The sequence below is a fragment of the Pan troglodytes genome, chromosome 2, assembly GCF_028858775.2.
Source record: "Pan troglodytes isolate AG18354 chromosome 2, NHGRI_mPanTro3-v2.0_pri, whole genome shotgun sequence".
Classification (NCBI taxonomy): Eukaryota; Metazoa; Chordata; class Mammalia; order Primates; family Hominidae; genus Pan; species Pan troglodytes.
The window spans coordinates 153,759,936-153,781,231 of NC_086015.1; the positions used below are offsets into that span (position 1 = coordinate 153,759,936).

General features: G+C 37.2%; 1 protein-coding gene across 3 annotated transcripts in view; it reads left to right on the forward strand.

Moving 5' to 3' along the window:
* Window positions 1–19,682, forward strand: part of EIF2A (eukaryotic translation initiation factor 2A) — a 38,196-nt gene extending 18,514 nt beyond the window's left edge. The window contains exons 7-14 of one of the 3 annotated variants that reach the window (XM_001143578.7): window positions 3,063–3,136; window positions 3,272–3,416; window positions 3,551–3,667; window positions 7,335–7,906; window positions 11,046–11,159; window positions 17,058–17,186; window positions 18,644–18,709; window positions 19,286–19,682. In XM_001143578.7, coding sequence (XP_001143578.1) covers window positions 3,063–3,136; window positions 3,272–3,416; window positions 3,551–3,667; window positions 7,335–7,906; window positions 11,046–11,159; window positions 17,058–17,186; window positions 18,644–18,709; window positions 19,286–19,351 — 1,283 coding nt within the window. In that variant the 3' untranslated portion in view covers window positions 19,352–19,682. The remainder of the gene's footprint in view (window positions 1–3,062; window positions 3,137–3,271; window positions 3,417–3,550; window positions 3,668–7,334; window positions 7,907–11,045; window positions 11,160–17,057; window positions 17,187–18,643; window positions 18,710–19,285) is intronic. The other 2 variants (XM_009446683.4, XM_063807272.1) reach the window with 2 other exon arrangements.
* Window positions 19,683–21,296: the final 1,614 nt, after the last annotated feature.

Consider the following 21,296-nt stretch of genomic DNA (forward strand, 5'->3'; position numbering starts at 1 on the left):
ATCTTTTCCTGAATTTAATTGCTATTGAAATTCTGTGACACAAATTTTTTAGATATTTTATCGTGTAGAATTTTAAACTTCAGACACCTAGTTCTAGTAACCATCAGCTTGTGGCCAATCTTATCTCATCCATACATCTCTCCAGCTACCATCTCTCTTACTAAGTGAAAGCAAATCCCAGATATGGTTATACTTTTACATACTTGTTAAATATGTAATTGTAAATATTTCAGAGTAGATTTCTGAAGATTGGGGCCTTTCATTTTTTAAACTTAGCCACAAAACCATTATCACAAATTATTAAATATGTGTTCAAATTTCTACTAATTGCAAATGTTAACAATTTTTTTTAAAACTCGGGATCCAAATAAGGTACTGCACATTGTGGTTGATTGATATATCTTTTGGTCCTATAAGTTCCCACTCTATCTGTTATTTTATTCTTCATAATTTATTGTTTAAGAAACAAGGTTATTTGTCTTTCACGTTTTCCCATAGTTTGAATTTTGCTTTTGTATCCCATGGTATAATTTAACATGTTCATCTGTCCCCTATAAATTGCAAGTTGGCTCTAGAGTTTCAGCTTCAGGTTCTTTTTTAGGTGAGTAAGGGTAAGACTACATTATAAGGTGATGTTCACTTCTTTTATCAAGAAGCACATAATGTCTGGTTGTCTTTAATTTTGTAGGCTTAGCTGACATTAATGTTTCATGCCTGGATGCATTATTTCATCAGTGGTTGCAAATTATTGATACTCTGGTTTTTTCTCCCTCACTTATTTTTCAGCTATACTGCTTCTATAAAGAAAAATTTCCCCTTCTACTATTTGGTTACCTAGTGCTGCATTTATATAGAAAAGGCGGGATAAATATTCTTACTCTTAGCAGTTTTAATATAATGTATTCCATCTCTAGCAACCTTCATTGTAACCAATTAGCTTTTTCCCCATTCTTGTTTTTCGAGAGTGGGCCTCATTCTTTTGTCCAAGCTGAGTGCAATCATGGCTCGCTGCAACCTCGACTTCCTGGGCTCAAGCAATTCTCCTGCCTCAGCTTCCCAAGTAGCTGGGACTACAGGCTTGCACCACCATGCCCGGCTAATTTTTGATTATTTGTAGAGACAGGATCTCATTATGTTGCCCAGGCTGTTTTTTAGTTCCATTCTTTTTTTTTTTTTTTTTTTTTCGAGATGGAGTTTCGCTGTTGTTGCCCGGGCTGGAGTGCAATGGTGCGATCTCGGCTTACCGCAACCTCCGCCTCCCAGGTTCAAGCAATTCTCCTGCCTCAGCCTCCTGAGTAGCTGAGATTACAGGCATGTGCCACCATGCCCGGCCAATTTTGTATTTTTAGTAGAGATGGGGTTTCGCCATGTTGGTCAGGCTGGTCTCGAGCTCCCGACCTCAGGTGATCCACCTGCCTCAGCCTCCCAAAGTGCTGGCATTACAGGCGTGAGCCACCGTGCCTGGCCTTTTTAGTCCCATTCTTAATGAGCTGTGGATTTAAAAGGTATGTGTTTCAGTCCATTGTAGTTATTTTTCTTATTGATGCTCAAATTGTCTCATCTTTGATCAATTAGTCCTTAGTGACTTCTTTGCTATATGGTAAGACAAGTCATTCTAGGATTAACTTGTACATTTCTAACCATTACACCTAGAACTGGCTAATTTTTCAGGAAACCCTGTCTCCTTTTTGGTGTGCTACTTTTGAATAGCTATTGATCTCTGAAATTGAACAAAGAAAAAGTATTAGCTCTTGATCTCATTGAAGGAAACATTAAAAGGAAATAGCGTTTCTTGAAAAATTGGCTGAGTCTAGCAAAAAAAAGGTATTTAGGTTCTAGAGATTCTTATTTGCTGTTGCATTGATCATTGTTTCTAGGCCTTTTTTTCTATTTAAAAGATGTAACAATCATAATTTTATTTAAATTAAAGTTTTATACGTATAGTTTTATTTAAATTGAAGACTACAAGGTTTTTATTTAACTTCTATCTTATTTGTATTGCCTTCTGTCACCACCAAGAATCTTGTTACTCTGGAATACCAGGGATGATAATTTGAGAATATCACATTCACATAAGTATTCATTTGGTTTGTTCCACATTATCCACAGGGTATTCTTAGAATCTTAATACCAAAAAGTAACACTGTTACTGAAAATAATTTTTTAAAAAGGGTTTGCAGTTCTTTTGTCTTTAGAGCATCCCATTACTGATTGTACAGTTTTGAGTATATCATAGTTAGAATAGGAATTGGTAACTTTGTTCACACGTACCAAAGATGGCATGTAGGCTGATTTTGAGCAGCATCCAATCAGTATAGTTATGCATTTTATTTTCCTGTGTTTGAGGTGCACTGTCACCTCACTGTTTCTGGGTTAGCTTGCTTTCTTGTCTTATTCTCCTCTTTGTGAGCATGTCAAATGAAGAGGGATCACCACTTTGACAGTTTGGTGTGCTGCTTTTGAAAAGCCATTGATCTCTGAAATTGAACAAAGAAAGTATATTAGCTCTTGATCTAATTAACTAGGGTGGCAGTTTTATTAATAATAGCATGGCTCAGACTGCCTGGAATAGAGTAAGCTCTTAATATCAGCCATTGTTACTGTGGTTGTGATCATCATTATCATGCATCTGTTTATCACATTAAGTTACAGAATTTCCATATCCACATTCTGCAGTAGCAGGCCAAGGTTGATCTTTTCCTTCTAATAGGCTCTAAGACCACTTTATTTCAGTGATTGAAGAGAGGATAACTGACATTTATCAAATACCTACCATGTGCCTGGCACTCTTCTCTTAAAACCAATTACTGAGAGTTGGGTGGTATAATCCCATTACTTGCCTAAGCTCACACTGCAAGTAAATGACTGAGTAGAAATTGAAGCCTACATTTGTCTTGCTCCTACCCCATGCTTTTTCCACTGTGTTACTGTATCTCACCAGGAGGAGACTACAGTGAGTAGTATTGGTGTGTAGTTATAGTGATCTTTGATAATGTATTCAGAGTTTAACATGTTCCTTTTAGGTTCTCTCATCAATCTGATTTAATTTACTCTTTTTTTAGACACAATTGCAAATAAATTGCATTTGCAAAAAATTAATGATTTTGTATTATCACCTGGACCCCAACCATACAAGGTAATCGCTGTTTTTGTTTATGTGTAATATTATGTGTTTAAACCTTTTCCTAGTTTTTTGTGATTGTAAAAACATGTCCATCTCAGTTTTTATTCTTCAAAAAATTAAGTAATGATTTATGTCTATGTATCTTAGGTGGCTGTCTATGTTCCAGGAAGTAAAGGTGCACCTTCATTTGTTAGATTATATCAGTACCCCAACTTTGCTGGACCTCATGCAGCTTTAGCTAATAAAAGTTTCTTTAAGGCAGATAAAGTTACAATGCTGTGGAATAAAAAAGGTATGTTAAGTATATTTTATCCCTCCCTTTGTTTATCAGTTGTTAATTTAGGCTATATTCCTATGTGTATAACAGAAGAATCAATGCCCATTTAATTTGTGTTTTAAATCTAATTAAAGTTTTTACTGTTATAGCTACTGCTGTGTTGGTAATAGCTAGCACAGATGTTGACAAGACAGGAGCTTCCTACTATGGAGAACAAACTCTACACTACATTGCAACAAATGGAGAAAGTGCTGTAGTGCAATTACGTGAGTATTCCAGCAGTCTTCCTTTGATTAGAAACAATGATAGTAAAAAATACTATGCCATAAAGATGATATAATCTAAATTCTTGATCAAAAGATAGAATTCATATGCCTTAATAACCTTTAAGATAAAATTCTTCTTAATTAAGAAACTTAAAAATCATCCTCAAACATACCTTATTTTGGCAGAATACAATTAGTTATTTGAGTTACACCATCGTTTTAGAAGTGAACTTCCTGAGTGAGGTAATTCCATTGTAGTAGCTCTTTTGGAACTTACTTAGCCAATTATGACGGCAAATTGCTTAATACTGTCTTTAGAATTGTTAGTAATATGCAAGAGGCCAGGCATGGTGGCTCGTGCCAGTAATTCCAACACATTTTGGGAGTCTGAGATGGGAGGATCATTTGAGCCCAGGAGTTCAAGACCAGCCTGATCAACATAGTGAGACCCTACCTCTACAAAAAATAGAAAAAGTTAGCCAGGCATGGTGGCGTATGCCTGTAGTCCCAGCTCCTCAGGAGACTGAGGCAGGAGGATCACTTGAGCCCAGAAGTTCAAGGCTGCAGTGAGCTATGATCATGTCACTGTACTTCAGCCTGGGTGAAAGAGCGAGACCCTGTCTCAAAATAATAATATCCAAGAATGTTACCACTTCATCTGTTGTTTTAATGAACTAAAACTTTAAAATAATAGTTTTAAAATACTGATAGCGTCCTAATTTTCTCATTTTGAATTGAACATGTGTAAGTAGGGTAATCTATCTTTTAAAAAAACTATTTCCATTGAAGTCAGAGAAAAAACAAGGATGGCTCCCCTTTTCACTTTATTTTAATAACATTCTGAAATACCTAGTCACTATAATCAGCAGAAGTAAAATATATACAGTTTTGAAAGAAAACAAAATCATCTCTGCTCATGTAGATGAAGTCACACTGTAACAGCTACTTTAAAAAAATGAAAGATTCCATATATAGCAAAAATTAATAAGAACAAATATATAGGGCCAATGAGAAGAAAACTTTAAAACTCTTCAGAGAGACAAACTATGACCTTTACTAAGAAGAATTATTTCTATGAAGATGTCATTTCTCTCCTGTCAGTCTAAAACTAAATTTAAATGCTAACTGATTTTTTTTTTAACTAAATAAACTGGCTGTAAGGTTGGTGTTGAAAAATGAACACACAAGAATATTTTGGAAACTTGTGTAAAAGAAGAGCAGGGCAGGGGAAGTTATCTGGAGTTCTGACACTACCAGATATTAAAATGTACCCAGCACTTTGGGAGGTTGAGGCGGGCCGATCATGAGGTCAGGAGATCAAGACCATCCTGGCTAACATGGTGAAACCCCGTCTTTACTAAAAATACAAAAATTAGTTGGGTGTGGTGGCACATGCCTGTAATCCTAGCTACTCGGGAGGCTGAGGCATGAGAATTGCTTGAACCCAGGAGTGGGAGGTTGCAATGAGCCAAGATCGCGCCACCGCACTCCAGCCTGCTGACAGGGTGAGACTCTGTCACAAAAAAAAAAAAAAGTAAGCCAATTGTAATTAAGACAGTTTGGTTGTGGTATATGGATATACTGGTAAAACTGATAAATCAGTGGAAGAGAACAGAGTCCAGAAGTAGATCCATACTTTTGTAGACATTAATATATAATAAAGTCAGCATTTGAATCAATGGAGGAGAAAATATTGATCATTTAATATGTGGTTTGGGATAACTGGCTAGCCATTCGAAACAAAAGGTTATTATCTTCTTCACAAAATAAATTCTGGTTGGGTCAAAAACTTATACATAAGACTGCAGAGGAATTAGAAGAATATATGGGAGAATTTTTTTTCTAATCTTAAGAGTAGAAAAAGACTTTTTAAACAAGATAGAAGTACTAAGGGGAAAAAATAATGAATTTGACTAGAGAAGAATAATGGATTATTACAATGAGAGAAGAAAAGAGTCCATAAATTAAGCAAAATGAACAAAAAGTTGGGGAAAATATATTTTTTAAATAGTCAAGTGATGAGTATGAGGAAGGTCAAATTTTCTTAATATATCAAGTAAGCCAAGTAAAAGACCAATAATTGGAGAAAAATAAAATAGGCATAGGATAGTAAAAATTAGTCCTCAGAGCCGGTGCGGTGGCTCATGCATATAATCCCAACTATCTAGGAGGCTGAGGTGGGAGGATTGTATGAGCCGAGAAATTTGAGGCTGCAGCGAGCTAAGATCCCACGGCTGTACTGCAGTCTTGGTGACAAAATGAGACCATCTCTTTAAAAAAAAAAAAAAGAAGAAAAAAAATCAGCCCATAGAAAAAGAAATAAAATTACTTACAGTAAAAGATGCTTAACTTATAATTTAAAAAATAGAAATGAAAACAAGATAGACATTTTCACTTAGTAGGCTGATGAAGATAAAAATATGAAACTACACAGTATGGTTGAAGTATAGTGAGGGGGAAGCCTGCATCATCAAAAACTGCTGACAGAGGCTGGGCACGGTGGCTCATGCCTGTAATCAATCCCAGCACTTTGGGAGGCTGAGGCAGGTGGATCACCTGACGTTAGGAGTTCAAAACCAGCCTGACCAACATGGTGAAACCCCGTCTCTACTACAAATACAAAATTAGCCCGGCGTGGTGGCTCATGCCTGTAATCCCAGCTACTCAGGAGGCTGAGGCAGGAGAATTGTTTGAACCTGGGAGGCAGAGGTTGCATTGAGCCGAGACCGTGCCACTACACTCCAGACCGGGCAACGAGAGTGAAACTCCATCTCAAAAACAAAAAAAATTCTGAAAGGATATCCAAGAAATATAACAGAGGGTTGCCTTTGTGTAAAGTGACCTGTGTTTGTGGCTTTTTTTTTGAGATGGAGTCTTGCTTTGTCACTGAGGCTGGAGTGCAGTGGCACGATCTTGGCTCACTGCAACCTCTGCCTCCCAGGTTCAAGCTCTTCTCCTGCCTCAGCCTGCTGAGTAGCTGGGATTACAGGTGCATGCCACTGTGCCCAACTAATTTTTCTAGTTTTAGTAGAGATGGGGTTTCATCATGTTGGCCAGGCTGGTCTCAAACTCCTGACCTCAGGTGATCTGCCCACCTTGGCCTCCCAAAGTCCTGGGATTATAGGCGTGAGCCATCACACCTGGTCTTATGTGGCATTTTTAAAAATATAGGGCACAGTGGCTCATGCCTATAATCCTAGCACTTTGGAATGCCAAGGCAGGAGGATCCCTTTAGCCCAGGAAGTTGAGGCAGCAGTAAGCTGTGATCATGCCACTGCACTCCAGCCTGGGCCACAAAGTAAGATCCCATTTCTATAAATAAATAAATAAACAAATAAATAAATAAAATAGTTTGTATTTTGATTACCATCTGCACGTATTACCCCTTCCAAAAAAAATTTGTTTATTAATAGTAACAAACTATTACAATAAGGCCATATTACCAAAATGTTTAAAAGAAATTAAGATTCAATAGGGGTTCTTAAATAAATTTATGATTATACATTAATCCCCCTAGTATATAATGTAAGAGTATTTTAATGTTAACATTCCTTGAAATTTTTTTATCTGTTTGATGTGTTTGTGAGTACTATATGATGGTAACTTTTGCTAACAAATATTTATATAGTTCTTTATTGCTAATTTGGGCTTTATATTCTTTTTCTAGCAAAAAATGGCCCCATATATGATGTAGTTTGGAATTCTAGTTCTACTGAGTTTTGTGCTGTATATGGTTTTATGCCTGCCAAAGCGACAATTTTCAACTTGAAATGTGATCCTGTATTTGACTTTGGAACTGGTCCTCGTAATGCAGCCTACTATAGCCCTCATGGACATATATTAGTATTAGCTGGATTTGGAAATCTGAGGGGACAAATGGAAGTGTGGGATGTGAAAAACTACAAACTTATTTCTAAACCGGTGGCTTCTGATTCTACATATTTTGCTTGGTGCCCGGATGGTGAGCATATTTTAACAGCTACATGTGCTCCCAGGTTACGGGTTAATAATGGATACAAAATTTGGCATTATACTGGCTCTATCTTGCACAAGTATGATGTGCCATCAAATGCAGAATTATGGCAGGTTTCTTGGCAGCCATTTTTGGATGGAATATTTCCAGCAAAAACAATAACTTACCAAGCAGTTCCAAGTGAAGTACCCAATGAGGAACCTAAAGTTGCAACAGCTTATAGACCCCCAGCTTTAAGAAATAAACCAATCACCAATTCCAAATTGGTAAGTAAAGTTTTACTACTTTTATAGAAAAAAGTTTATTTTGGGCCAGGAGTGGTGGTTCACATCTGTAATCCCGGCACTTCGGGAGGCCGAGGTGGGAGGATCACTTGAGGTCAGGAGTTTGAGACCAGACTGGCTAACATGCTGAAACCCCGTCTCTACTAAAAATAACAAAAATTAGCTGGGCATGGTGGCGCATGCCCGTAGTCCCGGCTACTCGGGAAGCTGAGGCAGGAGAATCACTTGAACCCAGGAGGTGGAGGTTGCAGTGAGCCAAGATCGCACCACTGCACTCCAGCCTGAGCAACAGAGTGAGACTCCATCTCAAAAAAAAAAAAAAAAAAAAAAAAACCAACCTTTCTCTTGGACTAAACAAAACGTATGACTGGTCTGAAACTTCTTAATTTCCATCGAAATGTCCTATTTAACCAGTATTGTTTTATTTATGTAAAATTATATAAAGACATAACACATGATATTTATTTGTATTTATCATATTTATTTAGATTTAAAAAGAAAGTATATAGTAGACTTCAGATTTTTCCTATTTCTGTATTGGAATTTTCCTTACCTCAGATAAAAACAAAAGTAACTCCAACCCATCCTGCTTTCTGAATCTGTGCATGATGGCACAATTATTTGATCCATAAAAGTAGTAGGTTTATTTTGGTGAGGGGGAGAAATTGATACAGAAAATAATACTTTGAAAATGGTGATGAAATTAGGTAAGAACTTAAAATCAGGATTTTTTTTTGAGACAGAGTCTCACTCTGTCATCGAGGCTGGAGTGCAGTGGCGCGATCTCTGCTCACTGCAACCTCCACCTCCTGGGTTCAAGCAATTCTCCTGCCTCAGCCTTTTGAGTAGCTGGGATTACAGTGCCTGCCACCAGGTCCAGCTAATTTTTTTATTTTTAGTAGAGACGGGGTTTTGCCCTGTTGGCCAGGCTGGTCTGGAACTCCCGACCTTAGGTGATCCACCCGCCTTGGCCTCCCAAAGTGCTGGAATTACAGGCATGAGCCACTGTACCCGGCCAGGATTTTTTTGTTAACATTTAAGATTTCTACTAAATTGTTGCTTTTTTATATGGCGTGATGATTGTGTGGTCCTGTCAAATCATTTTAGTTGAAGTAGCTATATGCCCAGTAATTAGAAATGTTTACATGTATCTAATTCCAGAAACGAGCTAAATTACAAAGAAAATACTGTCAAGAAATTACTAGAAACAAAGACAGCGTAGTAGATAACTTCACAAAGGAGGAGAGTTACACAGCAGTAGGGGAAAAAAGGTGTTGGGGTTCGTCCCTCACAGAAAAAAGTTTTTTATAAGTAAAAATTTATATATAAATTATACTTAAAGAATATTTATTAGCTTTCCAAAAAAACCTTCACCTTTTAAAATGTGTTCGTTGGTCCGGTGTGGGGGTTTCCATCTGTAATCTCAGCACTTTGGGAGACCGAGGCGGGTGGATCGCCTGAGCTCAGGAGTTTGAGACCAGCCAGGGCAACATGGTGAGGCCCCATCACTACTAAAAATGCAAAACAAATAGTTGGGCATGGTGGTGTCTGCCTGTGATCCCAGCAACTCGGGAGTGTTGAGGTGGGAAATTCACTTGAGCCCAGGAGGAGGAGGTTGCAGTGAGCTGAGAAATTAAAATGTGTTCATCAAAAACAGTCCCATAATAATTGATATAACTGAATAAACAAAGTTTATTAATAAGAATGAAATTATGCGTAATGAGCACATAGTACCAAAACCAGAAAAAACTCATGATTTATAGTAGTTGTGTGGATTTTTTTCGTCTCAAGTGAAAGGCTCTCAGTGGCTACATGATGCTCATAAGTGTGGAAGAGACTTGTAACTTATCTTTTCTTCTTGTATCATTTTTCATCAAAGTTCTGAGCAGAAACTTTTCGGCCAAAGTAAACTACTACAGAAGAGCCCACTATTGAAAGAATTTTCATATTATGTATAAAACAAATGTTCAGCAAATATTGTATAACTTAAGTAGCATTTTATGCAACATGGATAAAAATGAAATGAAAGAGCCTTGCACTCCAAATTTGTCTGCTGTTCTACAAATGTGGGTTCTCATAATATTCAGTTTGTTTCAAGTAGAATATGAACATACCCAGAACTTTGATGACCTGAAATAGTTAATGCATTTGCTAAGATAAGGTCACTTTATGGTTTCTTATTTATTACTCTGCATCTTAAGTGTTTGAGCTCTGCTCATTTCCATATAGGACTTATAAGTAAAATGCGGATCTGAGACCTAGTACTCAAGGAGAGCTGGTACTCATGGAGAGCTGGTACTTTTGATGTGCTGAGTTATAGTAGAGTCTAAGAGACAGTTAACATTAAAATAATAGCAATATAGATAGAAATCAGTAAGTACCTGAATCTGATAGAGAGTTGTAGTGCCATCACTTATACTGTATGTTGTCTAAAACTGTTCTGGAGATACATTGAACCTATAATTCACCATCTTTTCTATTGTGGAATATAGTTGTTACATGGTTACATGAATATCTGATGTTGGAAATGATTGTCTTCATTGTGTAATCTGACAAGCCATGTAATTTTTTTTTGGTCTCTTCATATGTCAATCCCAGATTTGTAATTATCTAGTTAATTACTCCTTTCTATTTCATTTATTTTCTTATAATCTATTCTTGTTTTTTCATTTGCTTTTATTTTTAATCTTCTAATTTCTGATTTTACAAGTAAAGATCTAGCAAGTAATTCTTTGTGTGAAGAAAACAAGCGACGCAACTGGGTTTCTGTTGACAATAGTTAGAACCAAAAAGGCCTCAGAAGAAGCTGTTGTTGGTATCTAGTTTTCATAAGAATCATGTGTCTGTAGTAGTGCTAAGAAAAATTCTGTTTGAACAAAACTAAAGTGAATTTTGCCAGCTCTGATATGATTGAAAGATATAGCAACTAATAGGAAGACCCTAATTAAATCCATCCTGACAGTTGGAGTGTGCCACTACCAATGAGTTTCAAAATAATCTTTGCTAATGATCTTAAATTTGATAAAATAAGTTTATCCTATATTAGCAGAAGTGTATAATTTGTTGTTGTAGGTGTTTACAACATGGACTCCATTTCAAAATTATTTTACATTTTCCATAGCATGAAGAGGAACCACCTCAGAATATGAAACCACAATCAGGAAACGATAAGCCATTATCAAAAACAGCTCTTAAAAATCAAAGGAAGCATGAAGCTAAGAAAGCTGCAAAGCAGGTATTTGGGGCACTAATCTCATAACAAAACAAATAGTCAGTTATGGCCAGGTGCAGTGGCTCACGCCTGTAATCCCAGCACTTTGGGAGGCTGAGGCCAGTGGATCACTTGAGGTTAGAAGTTCAAGACCAGACTGGCCAACGTGGTGAAACCCTGTCTCTACTAAAAATTCAAAAATTAGTTGGCCATGGCTTATAATCTCAGCTACTCAGGAGGCTGAGGCAGGAGAATTACTTGAACCTGGGAGGTGGAGGTTGCAGTGAGCCATGATTGCGTCACTGCACTAGCCTTCCAGCCTGTGCGACAGAGAGAGACTCCATCTCCAAAAAAAAAAAGGCAGTTAAGTTAGCTTTAAGCCTTAAAGTTTAAAGAATTGTGGTCCTAAATACTTGACGGTGACCAGGTGTGGTGGCTCATGCCTGTAACCCAGCACTTTGGGAGGCCAACGTGGGAGAATTGCTTGAGCCCAGGAGTTCGAGACCAGCCTGGGCAACATACTGAGACCCCCATCTCTACGAAAAATTTTTTGCTGGGCACAATGGCATGTACCCCTTAGTCCCAGCTACTTGGGAAGCTGAGATGGCAGGATCACTTGAGCTTGGGAGGTTGAGGCTGCAGTGAGCTGTGATTGTACCACTTCAGCCTGAGTAACAGAGCAAGACCATGACTCGAAAAAAAAAGAAAAAAAGCACAAAAAACCTTGGCTCTTACGTTATAAAATGTAGTTGGAGTTAGACTTAAATAGGCAGAATATCTTTCTTTTGTCTTTGCCTATGAATTTCTAAGTAATCCTGTCTATATGATGGGTGACAAAAGAAACTGGACTTGACATCATAACCTGAGACACTAATGGTATTATCTAAGCATGTTACTTGCTGTAGACCCTTTTGGTGGCACTTGTGTGAAGTGGTGTAGTTTGCTTTCCTTGAAGCATGTATTTACTAAGAGAAGCTGGAAATTACATGACTAGAAAGCCATTTGGGCACTCAGTATTATAGACTATATGAAATTATTTAACTGGGAATCAAAATACCAGAAGTACCCAAATAATGGGATATTTCCAAAATAGTTTCTTATTTGATTATGTAGTTGAAAAGCCACACCAGTGTAAATAATTGACAAATTGTGATATTGTATAGCTCATGGTGATAATGTGATTGGCTGGGCTGGGGATGTCTGGTTAGTGAAGTTATGGTGATCACATTTTTGCAATTCAGGTAGAGTACATGTCTCAATCCGTTCAGGCTGCTACCTTATACTAGGTAATTCATAAACAAATTTATTGCTCACAGTTCTAGAAGCTGGGGCGCTGGCAGATTTGGTATCTGGTGAGAACCCGTTCGTCATAGATGGCACCTTCTTTCTGTGTGTCCTCCCATGGTGGAAGGGGCAGTGGAGCTCTCTTTGGTCTCTTTTATAAAGCTACTAATCTCATTCTTGAGTGTGGAATCCTCATGACTTAATCATTTTCCAAATGCCCCACCTTTTAATACTATTACATTGGGTATTAGGTCCCAAACTATGAATTTGAGGGAAACACCAATATGTCAGACTGTAGCAGTGGGGTAGGGTTTTTGGATGTTTTGTTTTTGTTTCTTTTGAGACACTCTGTCTCACTCTGTTATCTAGGCTGGAGTGCAGAGGCATGATCACGGCTCACTGCAACCCCAGACCCTGAGCTCAAGTAATCCTGCCTCAGCTTCCCAAGTAACTAGGACTGTACATGTACACCACCATTCCCAACTAATTTTTTTATTTTTGTAAAGAGAGGTTATCGCTATGTTTTTCAAGCAGGAAATGGGGGTAGGTTTTTTTGGTTTGGTTTTGGTTTGGTTTTTTTTTTTGAGACCGAGTTTTGCCATGTTGCCCAGGCTAGTCTCAAACTCCTGAGCTCAAGCAGTCTGTCCACCTCAGCCTCCCAAAGTGCTTGGATTATAGGCGTGAGCCACTGTGCCCATCCTAGAAAGGGCAGATTTTTAACAGCTGGTTGCTATATCAGTATAGTCTTGCTGATAATTCTTGAATTTTGACAGGTCTAGGCTGGTTATGTGTTTTGGGAGGCAGTTACTATTTTAAGGTGTAGAATTGTATTATGCAACCATATTCTGCTAAAATCTGGACTTTTAGAAAAACCATTCTGTTCATTTGTGGTTAATATGTTTCATCCCCAGAAGTATCTTAATTGGTCAGCTTTAGGTTATTCCAAGTAAAAATGATCTATTCCATGCATTTGATATTAGATTTGTATAAAAGCAAGTCTTGTCCCTTCATCAGTACAAGTAGGGACCTCTACTGGCCCTGGATATTACAACTCATTAGTAGTATCCTTACAACTTGATAACTAAGATGCCCTTTGAGTTTTAGGGCCTCTCTGAAACACACTCAACTTAGAATTCTATTTTTATAAGCAAAGTTTCTTCCATTTTATCAAAAGATATTTTTAATATGACCATTGGTGATACTGGACTAAGATTCCTTTATACTTATTATATAAATAATTACTTACATAATTACATATGATTATAATTATTAATAATTATAACCATTAATATACTAAATTATAATTGTATTAATTATATAAATAATATACAAATTCTATTAGTTTATACATTTTATAATATAAATTATTTGATAATTATTTCACATTTAATTAATATAATGAAATTATTATAAATAATGGTTATTTGTAACTCTTATAAATGTGTAACTCTTTATAGCTCATGGTAATAGTGTGATCAGCTGGGCTGATCAGTTATCAATTTACAACTCTCAGTTATATGTTTATACCTGTCAGTTTTTTTTAAAAGAGCCAATACAGTCATCAAGCACCTACACACGTTTTTTACTAAAGATGATACCAAAGGTGATACCAGTAATCCCTCATTGTGGAATTGCTTTTTGAGTTGTTTTTCCAGTAATAGCAAAGGTTTTCAACTTGCAAGATAAACTATTCAGTATGTATTTTGGGGACGACTGGCTGAAGTTAGTAAAAGTTGTGGCTGTGTGATGGAACAAAGCTAAATGGCCCTTGACAGAATCTCACCTTATCCAGACCTTCTTAGTCCTGACTCTGAAGTAAATAGTCAAAGATAGAGCAGTCAGATATATGTAATCTAACTAGTATTTTTGTAAACTGGTGATAATTTTATAAGTTTGTTGACTTTACCAAAAAAGAGTTGAAACATAAGAATTTAATCTTACCATATATACGTCCTTTCTAGAGAATGGCTAGAATTTAAGTATAATAATGCAGACATTTCAACTTGTTCTTGGTTAGTTTGTGGGGAAAAATAAATTTTATATATCACTTAATTTTAATGGTTTTTCACATGATAACATTAACCTTTCTTCCTAGAGAGCTATATTCTTAGCTCATTACAAACAACTAAAATTTTATATTTTTAAAATCTGATATCAAAAGTGAATTTTGATAGGCAGAATATCCCCTCTTCTTTTATTTACTCTTCTACTTTAATTTTATATTGTGAAAAATATAAAACTGCCTATTACCAGAATTTACTGGCTCCTTAAGAGGAGAAACTTAATATTTTCTTTCGAATTCTCAAAGTGCCCAGTAATTTGTTTTCATGTAGAAGGTAAATAATTGTTTATTAAATAGTACCAAAAAGTGAAACCAACATGACTTTAAAAAGAAAAATTGGCTGGATGCAGTGGCTCACACCTGTAATCCCAGCACTTTGGGAGGCCGAGGTGGGTGGATCACCTGAGGTCTGGAGTTCGAGATCAGCCTGGCTAACATGGTGAAACCCCATCTCTACTAAAAATACAAAATTAGCTGGGTGTGGTAGCAGGTGCCTGTAATCCCATCTACTTGGGAGGCTGAGGCAGGAAAATCGCTTGAACCCAGGAGGCGGAGGTTGCAATGAGCTGGAATCGCGCCACTGCACTCCAGCCTAGACTCTGTCTCCAAAAAAAAAAAAAAGAGAAAAATTGACTTCAATTCTGTATTTTCTAAAAACTCTTAGGCAGACTTTTAGAGTTGAATATCTAGAAGTGATACCCTATTCTATGTTCCCTGAGGATCTGAGGATGCTTTAAAAGTTCAGAGTATCCTACCCAGAACTCTGAGTAAAAGGTTATGGAGACCTGGAACATTATATATATATTCCACTGGAAATTCTATAAGAAGTAGAAACCCTACGTTGGAGCCAATAAATACTTACATAATTTTTTTCCCCTCTTACCAAAATATATATCTTGTCATAATTATAAAGGAAGAGTCATTCCTTTATTTTTTATTTATTTAGCCTGTGCAACGAAGCAAGTATTATGCTAGAGGCTCAGTTCTAATGGGGAATGGTAGAATATGGTGTTACCGTAGGGAAAAATACTGGGCATTATGAGAGCCTGGGAAAGGTGCGACTATCCAGTCTTAAGGTGGGGAGATTTTCCAGAAGACTTAAAGGATAAGTAGGGTTCAGCCAGGTGACTTGTGGGGGAAGGTGTTCTAGGCACAAGGAACAATATATAGTAGTCTCCCTTTATCCTGGAGGGGCAGAGCTATGCCTGAAACCACAGATAGTACTGAACCCTATAGAGACTGTGATACACAGTAAGAGATTAACAGTAACTCATAAGAAAATAGAGCAATTATAATAATATACTGTAATAAAAGATATGTGAATATGGTCTCTCAAAATATCTAATGGTGTTGTATTCACCCTTTTTGCGACAATGTGAGATGGTACAATGCTTGTGTGGTAAGATGAATGACCACGGCTATAACCTGCAGTTCGAGGCGCAACTGCAAAACTAGCACTATCTCTTTTTTCTTCTTCCCAAGTTCATGGATAGGTTTAATCTTACTGTAAATCATAGCAAATCAGCATACAGTATTTTTTATTCCTTATTAAGAACTTTCACCTTTTCACTTAAAGGGAGCACTTTACGGCTTCTCTTTGGCATATCCGAATTGCCAGCATCACTACTCTGCACTTTGGGACCATTATTAAGTAAAATAAGGGTTACTTAAACACAAGTACTGTTGATACTGTGACAGTCGATCTGATAACCAACACAGCTACTAGTGAAAAATAGGTGGGGAGCGAATACACTGTGGATACACTGGATAAAAGAATGATTCTCGTTCTAGGCAGGATGCTGAGAGATTTCATCACACAGCTTAAAACTTATGAATTGTTTATTTCTGGGATTTTCCATGTAATATTTTTGGGCTGCAGTTGACGCTTGGTTACTGAAACCATGGTTAAGGGAGACTGCTGTACACAAAGGCCAGGGGCAAGAGTATACAGCACCTTAGTGGAAATAAAAGTGATTCAGAATCAGTGAGGAGGGGCAAGGGTATACAGCACCTTAGTGGAAATAAAAGTGATTCAGAATCAGTGAGGAGGGACAAGAAAAGTTATCAGAGGTCTGATCATATTGGAAGCATTATGTCATCCCTTTAAGGGGAAAAAAGTTTTGTGGTACTTTGTTGCAGAGCTGAATTGATCTGATTATAAATTAATATCTGTAGGATTCTTATTCTTGTAGCATAATCCATTACAGGTACTTGATCATACATATTCTTTATAGTTTTGGAGAGAGCCTTGTAAGAGTGAAACTTTAAACACCTTAAATAGAAAAGCCCTCTCATATGTTCAAACCGTCTATCTACTGGCACATCTCAGAATATGCAAAAGTTTGGAATGCTTGTTGGCTGGTACAGAAACCTCCTGGTTTACTCTGATAAGGTCATTTTATTTCTAACATGGGAGTATAGCATACTTCATGAGACCTTTAATTCAGATTCTTTATATAAAATGTAGATAAAATCACATATTTAGTTTCTGTATTTCATATGCCAAAGCTATGTTGATTTAAATACTGTAATGTTTTTGGTTTTTAAAATTGAATTTAAAAAAATATTTCCTGCAGGAAGCAAGAAGTGACAAGAGTCCAGATTTGGCACCTACTCCTGCCCCACAGAGCACACCACGAAACACTGTCTCTCAGTCAATTTCTGGGGACCCTGAGATAGACAAAAAAATCAAGAACCTAAAGAAGGTGAGAGACTTAAATGAAAAACAGACGTGCATATTGAAAGGTATACATGAAAATTATATAAGTAAGAGAGTACTTAGATGCCTAAAGACAGGTATCTAAGAAGTTGGTATCAGCAGTTCTTGTTGTTTTCTCACTATGAAGCACTGTTCACTTAGGAATGGTATTGATTTTAGTTCTATTCATAAATGTCTGAAGACTCTTAGTACTTTGATTTTTGGAGTAATAAAATTCAGTGTGCATCAGCATAGAAATATACTGAACACTTTTTTTTTTTTGAGACGGAGTCTTGCCCTGTTGCCCAGGCCGGAGTACAGTGCCACAACCTTGGCTCACTGCAACCTCCGCCTCCCAGGTTCAAGCGATTCTCCTGCCTCAGCCTCCCGAGTAGCTGGGACTACAGGTGTGTGCCACCACGCCTGGCTAATTTTTATATTTTTAGTAGAGACGGGGTTTCACCATGTTGGCCAGGCTGGTCTCAAACTCCTGCCCTCAGGTATTCCACCCGCCTCGACCTCCCAAAGTGCTGGGATTTGTGAGCCTCCTCGCCTGGCCACTGAACACTTTTTAATTTAATTTAATTTTTTTTTTTGAGACAGAGTCTTGCTCTGTCGACCAGGTTGGAATGCAGTGGCGTGATCTCGGCTCACTGCAAGCTCCGCCTCCCGGGTTCAGGCCATTCTCCTGCCTCAGCCTCCCGAGTAGCTGGGACTACAGGTGCCCGCCACCACACCTGGCTAATTTTTTGTATTTTTAGTAGAGACGGGGTTTCACCGTGTTAGCCAGGATGGTTTCGATCTCCTGACCTCGTGATCTGCCTGTCTCGGCCTCCCAAAGTGCTGGGATTACAGGTGTGAGCCACTGCACCCGGTCACTCAATACTTTTATACTCAGTATTTCATTAGATACCTTGTGATAATTAGGGGCAGATATTTATCCTAGTTTTGTAGATGACGAGACAGAGACAAAAAAGAAGTGTATTGATTTGTGATATTGCAGCCAGTGTGCTGGGGTGGCCCTGGGGATAAAAAAAAGGTCTCTAGAGCCCTTCACAGCTGCATTATGAGGTTTCTCTTTCATTCACTTTTTATCGGGCAGGACTTTGGACCAACAATCTTTCAGAATGCTCTCATTGAGATTTCTCTCAAAGCCAGAAACATCACCCAGGTCCAATGGGGCATTGAAATGTGCCATTACTGATACATTTATATATACACATGCATACATGATAACATTAATTAAAAGCCTGAGAATAATATTTTGCCAAATCTCATGTTTTTAACATTTACAATTTTGCATTTAACTTTAAAAAACAGTTTATCCTAGCATTTTAACAGACCATTGTTGATACAAATCTAAGATAATTAATCTCCTTACTTGAGTTTCACATTCTTAATAAGGAAATTTGCATTTGAAGTGACTTTTCTTCCTTGCTCTTGACTCATATTTGATGTTTGCAGAAACTGAAAGCAATCGAACAACTGAAAGAACAAGCAGCAACTGGAAAACAGCTAGAAAAAAATCAGGTTCTTTCTGCATTTTTCATTTAGGCTTGTGGTGACCACCAGCCTTCCCCCTTTTATTATAAACAAGTATTTAGTCAGGTAAAAGAGCACATGGAGTTTAAAAACTTATTTTGAAAACCATATGCCATATTCTTTTTAATGTTTTTACTTTTAAATAGCTTTACTCTTAAATAGAAGAGATATGGTATTGATCATGTGAATGAAAAAGTCAATATTCCTAAGAGGCATACTATGTTATTACTGCTGAAAATAATAGCAATTTGTTATATTAGACAAATATAAGATTCTCTCAAGTTGTACTGCCCTGTTTGCCTTTTCCCTCCTCCTGTCAACATGTTTAAGCCCAAATATAGAATTGAAAATTTTGGGGGCCCAAAGGGATGCAATAAGACAGTGTCCTTTTCACCCTCGATTCATACCAGATAACAAATTAGAATTTGTTTCTAACCTGTATTTTAAAATCTGTGTTTACTAGTGAACATAATAAATTGTCAGAAATACCATTTTTTCTGTATTATTTTGGTTACATATCCAGTAATTATTTCATAATAACTTCATTGTTTCAAACTTTTCTAGTTGGAGAAAATTCAGAAAGAAACAGCCCTTCTCCAGGAGCTGGAAGATTTGGAATTGGGTATTTAAAGATTCACGGAAAGCAAGTTGATGACCAGAAATCAGTGCAAACACATCTTCTGTTAAACCCACTGGTATACACAGAATATTCCTGTGCCCACACTTAATGTCAATCTATAATTTTAACCATTTATCCAAGATTCTACTAAGTGTAAAATTATTTAATAATGTCTATTAAATTGATATTTATATCTTGCATCCTATATCATGTCAATATGTGATATAGAAAAGAGATACGTGAATTTTTTAGCTAAGCTTGACAGATTGAAAGACAAGTGTCATTTTTTTTTGTAGAGGGTGATATATACCATGTAAATGAATAAAGACATTTTAAATTTAATCACTTTGTTTTTATTGTAAGTTCCTTAGTTCAGATATCCTTTATTAATTTATAAGATGTGTAAAACTACTTAATTCTCACAAGACTCTATGAAGTAATTCTTTTAATCTCTATTTTATAAATGAAAAAAACTAAGGCCATAAAATTAAGAAATTTGTCAGTGTCTCAAAGCTAGGAAATGGCCATCTAATCCCAGAGCCTATGCTTTAGGTCACTATGATATACTACTCCTGTATCCTCAAGTAATGTATCATTTAGTAACACTAAGCACCCTGCTTAGTTTTCATGGATACTGCCAAATTGCCCTATCTCAAGCTTTATACCTGCACCATTTAAAGTTTTCCACACTGTTGTCAATATCAGAAGTGATAAGGCTTTGAAATGTTCGCCACTTTGATAAAGAGGAAATGATAGTTCGTTACTGTTATATACATGTATTTTTATTAGAGATGGGTTATGAACTTTTCCACGTTTGATAGTTGGTTGTATTTCTTTAGTGAATTGATTTTTCTTTTCCTTTGCCCATTTTTCTGTTTGGATGTTTGACTTTCTTCTTAATTTGTAAGAGTATCCTATGTAGTAACAAAATCCTTTTTAAAAAATTTTTAAAGAAAAAGTATACACACAGGACTTTTTTTTTTCTGATTCAAAAAATACAAAGGCATGCAATGAAAACTAAGTCTGTTCCACTACCACATTTTCCAGTTTTTTGTGTATCTTTCTAATGATAGATACCATATGAGTATTCAAATATACATACACATACACTTAAAAAAAAAAAGATGGCATATACTCACTGTTCTGTTTGGGGCTTTTTGGTGGTGGTGTTTGTTTGACAGGGTCTCACTCTGCCTCCCAGGTTGGAGTGCACCTTGAACTCCTGGACTCAAGTGATCCTTCATCTCAGCCTCCCAAGTATCTGACACTACAGGCTTGCATCACTATGCCCAGCTTATACTCACCATAGTGGTTCTGTACTCCCTTAAAATATTCTGGAGGCCAGGCATGCTGGCTCACACCTGTAATCCCAGCACCTTGGGAGGCCAAGGTGGGTGGATCACCTGAGGTCAGGAGTTCAAGACCAGCCTGACCAACATGGTGAAACCCCATCTCTACTAAAAATACAAAAGTATCCGGGCGTGGTAGCACATACCTGTAATCCCAGCTACTTGGGAGGCTGAGGTAGGAAAATTGTTTGAACCCGGCAGACAGAGGTTGCAGTGAGCCGACATCGTGCCATTGCACTCCAAGCCTGGGCAACAAGAGTGAAACCGTCTCACACACACACAAAAAAATATTTTGGAGCTCCTTCTATATGAGTCTCTCTCTCTCTCTCGGGATGTGTGTATGTGTTTGTTTCTCTGGAAAACCCTGACTAATACAGATTAGCTATGTATTAGGTAATACATAATGCCTAATACATAACTAATATATGGACAGGAAGTTAATAGACTGACTGTGCCACCTTAAAACTCATATGTTGAAGCCCTAACCTCCAACGTGATGGTATTGGGAGATGGGCCTTTTGGAAGGTAAGTGTGTTTGAATGAGGTGAAGAGGTTGGGGACTTCGTGATGGGATTAGTGTCCTTACAAGAAAAGACACCAGAGAGCT